The 6000-nt window shown below is 46.5% G+C and overlaps 1 protein-coding gene across 2 annotated transcripts in view; it reads left to right on the plus strand.

The window, feature by feature from the left end:
- The window catches only part of LOC109888350 (protein tweety homolog 2-like), an 81017-nt gene that overhangs the window by 41559 nt on the left and 33458 nt on the right, over window positions 1-6000 (plus strand). For both annotated transcript variants that reach the window (XM_031821215.1, XM_031821216.1), the window contains exon 3: window positions 218-329. In XM_031821215.1, the coding sequence (XP_031677075.1) occupies window positions 218-329 (112 nt within the window). The remainder of the gene's footprint in view (window positions 1-217; window positions 330-6000) is intronic.

A 6000-nucleotide genomic window follows, 5' to 3' on the forward strand; every position in this document is an offset into this window, starting at 1 on the left:
CACTCTTCTTTGTGCCTTTGATTCAGCTGTTTTTATTGGTTTGATTGAGTTACAGATGAAGATGAAACAAAGTGCCCCTCCCCTCAAATCTTTCCCGCAACTATTTTGTAAAAGCAATTTAGTTTGTTACTTGATTTGGACCAAGATTTAGTTCCAATGTGAACATGAAGAAATTAAAAAAGTTCTCTGTTTTTAATATTTATTTCTTCTGTTGCAGCTCTGCTGTTGGAGTGGGTTTCTATGGTAACAGTCAGACCAATGACGGGGTGTACCAGCTGACCTACTCCCTCCACAATGCCAACCACACTCTGGGTGGCCTCAACAGCTTGGTAAGATACCAGGACACAGCTCAGTAGAGACCTGTACACTGGTACAGTTGGCTAAGGGCAGAATTGTAACTTGAGGTCAGTGTGCGTAGCTTCCATTTTCATGCCAGTCTTCCATTGAAATGTTGTTATTCAATATTCAATACAGCTAGTAGCTATTTGTCTTGTATAACCCCAGTCCTTCTATCTACAATGTAGTGGTATGTTGTTATGGACTCTGTAAATATCACTGTAGTGGTATGTTGTTATGGACTCTGTAAATATCACTGTAGTGGTATGTTGTTATGGACTCTGTAAATATCACTGTAGTGGTATGTTGTTATGGACTCTGTAAATATCACTGTAGTGGTATGTTGTTATGGACTCTGTAAATATCACTGTAGTGGTATGTTGTTATGGACTCTGTAAATATCACTGTAGTGGTATGTTGTTATGGACTCTGTAAATATCACTGTAGTGGTATGTTGTTACGGACTCTGTAAATATCACTGTAGTGTTCTGTTGTTATGGACTCTGTAAATATCACTGTAGTGGTATGTTGTTATGGACTCTGTAAATATCACTGTAGTGGTATGTTGTTACGGACTCTGTAAATATCACTGTAGTGTTCTGTTGTTATGGACTCTGTAAATATCACTGTAGTGGTCTGTTGTTATGGACTCTGTAAATATCACTGTAGTGGTCTGTTGTTATGGACTCTGTAAATATCACTGTAGTGGTCTGTTGTTATGGACTCTGTAAATATGACTGTAGTGGTCTGTTGTTATGGACTCTGTAAATATGACTGTAGTGGTATGTTGTTATGGACTCTGTAAATATCACTGTAGTGGTATGTTGTTATGGACTCTGTAAATACCACTGTAGTGGTCTGTTGTTATGGACTCTGTAAATATGACTGTAGTGGTATGTTGTTATGGACTCTGTAAATATCACTGTAGTGGTATGTTGTTATGGACTCTGTAAATATCACTGTAGTGGTTTGTTGTTATGGACTCTGTAAATACCACTGTAGTGGTCTGTTGTTATGGACTCTGTAAATACCACTGTAGTGGTCTGTTGTTATCCAGTTCGGTAAATAACAACTACAAGCTTATTTTACATGCAACAAAGGTTTCCTTTGTTGATGGAGGGTTCATCATCTGTCCCAGTAAAATCACACGCCCCGGGGGGCTCTATCCCCTTATGATCCCCCAGTCCTGGTAGGGGGTGACTGGTGGTGGAGCCTGGTCCCTTCTGGTGGTGACCTGCTTCCAGCCCATGGAGTGTGGCGGGGGGTGATGGAATTGAAGTGGGGGTTTAGAGGGGGTGGATGGAATGGAAGTGGGGGGTGTAGTAACAGGGGTGATGGAATAGAGAAATGGTAAAGGGGTGAGGTGTAGTAACAGGGTGATGAATAGAGGAGAGGTAGAGGAGTGGTAGAGGAGAGGTAGAGGGGTGGTAGAGGAGAGGTAGAGGAGAGGTAGAGGAGAGGTAAAGGAGAGGTAGAGGAGTGGTAGAGGAGAGGTAGAGGGGTGGTAGAGGAGAGGTAGAGGAGAGGTAGAGGAGAGGTAGAGGGATGGTAGAGGAGAGGTAGAGGAGAGGTAGAGGAGAGGTAGAGGGGTGGTAGAGGAGAGGTAGAGGAGAGGTAGAGGAGAGGTAGAGGAGAGGTAAAGGAGAGGTAGAGGAGAGGTAGAGGAGAGGTAAAGGAGAGGTAAAGGAGAGGTAGAGGAGAGGTAGAGGAGTGGTAGAGGAGAGGTAGAGGAGAGGTAGAGGGGCGGTAGAGGGGCGGTAGAGGAGAGGTAGAGGAGAGGTAGAGGAGAGGTAGAGGAGAGGTAAAGGAGAGGTAGAGGAGAGGTAGAGGAGTGGTAGAGGAGAGGTAGAGGAGTGGTAGAGGAGAGGTAGAGGAGAGGTAGAGGAGAGGTAAAGGAGAGGTAGAGGAGAGGTAGAGGAGGGGTAGAGGAGAGGTAGAGGAGAGGTAAAGGAGAGGTAGAGGAGAGGTAGAGGAGAGGTAAAGGAGAGGTAGAGGAGAGGTAGAGGAGAGGTAGAGGAGTGGTAGAGGAGAGGTAGAGGAGAGGTAGAGTAGGGGAGAGGTAGAGGAGAGGTAGAGGAGAGGTAGGGGAGAGGTAGAGGAGAGGTAGAGGAGAGGTAGAGGAGTGTTAGAGGAGAGGTAGAGGAGAGGTAGAGGAGAGGTAGAGGAGAGGTAAAGGAGAGGTAGAGGAGAGGTAAAGGAGAGGTAGAGGAGAGGTAAAGGAGAGGTAGAGGAGAGGTAGAGGAGAGGTAGAGGAGAGGTAAAGGAGAGGTAGAGGAGAGGTAGAGGAGAGGTAAAGGAGAGGTAGAGGAGAGGTAGAGGAGAGGTAGAGGAGGGGTGAGGTGCAGTAACAGGGTGATGATTAGAGTAGAGGGTCTGTTAGATAGAAGGTAGTAATAGTCTGGGGTAGTAGAGGGTCTGTCAGAAGGTAGTAATAGTCTGGGGTAGTAGAGGGTCTGTCAGAAGGTAGTAATAGTCTGGGGTAGTAGAGGGTCTGTTAGTTAGAAGGTAGTAATAGTCTGGGGTAGTAGAGGGTCTGTTAGAAGGTAGTAATAGTCTGGGGTAGTAGAGGGTCTGTTAGTTAAAAGGTAGTAATAGTCTGGGGTAGTAGAGGGTCTGTCAGAAGGTAGTAATAGTCTGGGGTAGTAGAGGGTCTGTTAGTTAGAAGGTAGTAATAGTCTGGGGTAGTAGAGGGTCTGTTAGTTAGAAGGTAGTAATAGTCTGGGGTAGTAGAGGGTCTGTTAGAAGGTAGTAATAGTATGGGTTGGTAGAGGGTCTGTTAGTTAGAAGGTAGTAATAGTCTGGGGTAGTAGAGGGTCTGTTAGATAGAAGGTAGTAATAGTCTGGGGTAGTAGAGGGTCTGTTAGATAGAAGGTAGTAATAGTCTGGGGTAGTAGAGGGTCTGTTAGATAGAAGGTAGTAATAGTCTGGGGTAGTAGAGGGTCTGTTAGATAGAAGGTAGTAATAGTCTGGGGTAGTAGAGGGTCTGTTAGTTAGAAGGTAGTAATAGTCTGGGGTAGTAGAGGGTCTGTTAGAAGGTAGTAATAGTCTGGGGTAGTAGAGGGTCTGTTAGAAGGTAATAATAGTCTGGGGTAGTAGAGGGTCTGTTAGAAGGTAGTAATAGTCTGGGGTAGTAGAGGGTCTGTTAGAAGGTAGTAATAGTCTGGGGTAGTAGAGGGTCTGTTAGTTAGAAGGTAGTAATAGTCTGGGGTAGTAGAGGGTCTGTTAGAAGGTAGTAATAGTCTGGGGTAGTAGAGGGTCTGTTAGAAGGTAGTAATAGTCTGGGGTAGTAGAGGGTCTGTTAGAAGGTAGTAATAGTCTGGGGTAGTAGAGGGTCTGTTAGTTAGAAGGTAGTAATAGTCTGGGGTAGTAGAGGGTCTGTTAGTTAGAAGGTAGTAATAGTCTGGGGTAGTAGAGGGTCTGTTAGTTAGAAGGTAGTAATAGTCTGGGGTAGTAGAGGGTCTGTTAGAAGGTAGTAATAGTCTGGGGTAGTAGAGGGTCTGTTAGTTAGAAGGTAGTAATAGTCTGGGGTAGTAGAGGGTCTGTTAGTTAGAAGGTAGTAATAGTCTGGGGTAGTAGAGGGTCTGTTAGTTAGAAGGTAGTGTCCATTAATCACGGTACTCCATTCTGCTTGTTTGTTTTATCTGTTGGCCCCGTTGCCTAGTCTACGCCATTTTACCTGCTGTTGTTGTGCTAGCTGATTAGCTGTTGTCTCACCTACTGTTTTAGCTAGCTTTCCCAATTCAACACCTGTGATTACTGTATGCCTCGCTGTATGTCTCTCTCAAATGTCAATATGCCTTGTATACTGTTGTTCAGGTTAGTTATCATTGTTTTAGTTCACAATGGAGCCCCTAGTTCCACTCTTCATACCCCTGATAACTCCTTTGTCCCACCTCCCACACATGCGGTGACCTCACCCATTACTACCAGCATGTCCAGAGATACAACCTCTCTCATCATCACCCAGTGCCTGGGCTTACCTCCGCTGTACCCGCACCCCACCATACCCCTGTCTGCGCATTATGCCCTGAATATATTCTACCATGCCCAGAAACCTGCTCCTCTTATTCTCTGTCCCCAACGCTCTAGGCGACCAGTTTTGATAGCCTTTAGCCGCACCCTCATACTACTCCTTCTCTGTTCCGCGGGTGATGTGGAGGTAAACCCAGGCCCTGCATGTCCCCAGGCACCCTCATTTGTTGACTTCTGTGATCGAAAAAGCCTTGGTTTCATGCATGTCAACATCAGAAGCCTCCTCCCTAAGTTTGTCTTACTCACTGCTTTAGCACACTCTGCTAACCCTGATGTCCTTGCTGTGTCTGAATCCTGGCTCAGGAAGGCCACCAAAAATTCAGAGATCTCCATACCCAACTATAACATCTTCCGTCAAGATAGAACTGCCAAAGGGGGAGGAGTTGCAGTTTACTGCAGAGATAGCCTGCAAAGTAATGTCATACTTTCCAGGTCCATACCCAAACAGTTCGAACTACTAATTTTGAAAATTACTCTCTCCAGAAATAAGTCTCTCACGGTTGCCGCCTGCTACCGACCCCCCTCAGCTCCCAGCTGTGCCCTGGACACCATTTGTGAATTGATCGCCCCCCATCTAGCTTCAGAGTTTGTTCTGTTGGGTGACCTAAACTGGGATATGCTTAACACCCCGCCAGTCCTACAATCTAAGCTAGATGCCCTCAATCTCACACAAATCATCAAGGAACCCACCAGGTACAACCCTAACTCTGTAAACAAGGGCACCCTCATAGACGTCATCCTGACCAACTGGCCCTCCAAATACACATCCGCTGTCTTCAACCAGGATCTCAGCGATCACTGCCTCATTGCCTGTATCCGCTACGGAGCCGCAGTCAAACGACCACCCCTCATCACTGTCAAACGCTCCCTAAAACACTTTCTAATCGACCTGGCCCGGGTATCCTGGAAGGACATCGACCTCATCCCGTCAGTTGAGGATGCCTGGTCATTCTTTAAAAGTAACTTCCTCACCATTTTAGATAAGCATGCTCCGTTCAAAAAATGCAGAACTAAGAACAGATTCACCCCAGACCTGACTGCCCTCGACCAGCACAAAAACATCCTGTGGCGGACTGCAATAGCATCGAATAGTCCCCGTGATATGCAACTGTTCAGGGAAGTCCGGAACCAATACACGCAGTCAGTCAGGAAAGCTAAGGCCAGCTTCTTCAGGCAGAAGTTTGCATCCTGTAGCTCCAACTCCAAAAAGTTCTGGGACACTGTGAAGTCCATGGAGAACAAGAGCACCTCCTCCCAGCTGCCCACTGCACTGAGGCTAGGTAACACGGTCACCACTGATAAATCCATGATTATCGAAAACTTCAATAAGCATTTCTCAACGGCTGGCCATGCCTTCCGCCTGGCTACTTCAACCTCGGCCAACAGCTCCGCCCCCCCCCGCAGCTCCTCGCCCAAGCCTCTCCAGGTTCTCCTTTACCCAAATCCAGATAGCAGATGTTCTGAAAGAGCTGCAAAACCTGGACCCGTACAAATCAGCTGGGCTTGACAATCTGGACCCTCTATTTCTGAAACTATCTGCCACCATTGTCGCAACCCCTATTACCAGCCTGTTCAACCTCTCTTTCACCTCGTCTGAGATCCCCAAGGATTGGAAAGCTGCCGCAGTCATCC

The sequence above is a fragment of the Oncorhynchus kisutch genome, unplaced genomic scaffold (assembly GCF_002021735.2).
Source record: "Oncorhynchus kisutch isolate 150728-3 unplaced genomic scaffold, Okis_V2 scaffold3923, whole genome shotgun sequence".
Classification (NCBI taxonomy): Eukaryota; Metazoa; Chordata; class Actinopteri; order Salmoniformes; family Salmonidae; genus Oncorhynchus; species Oncorhynchus kisutch.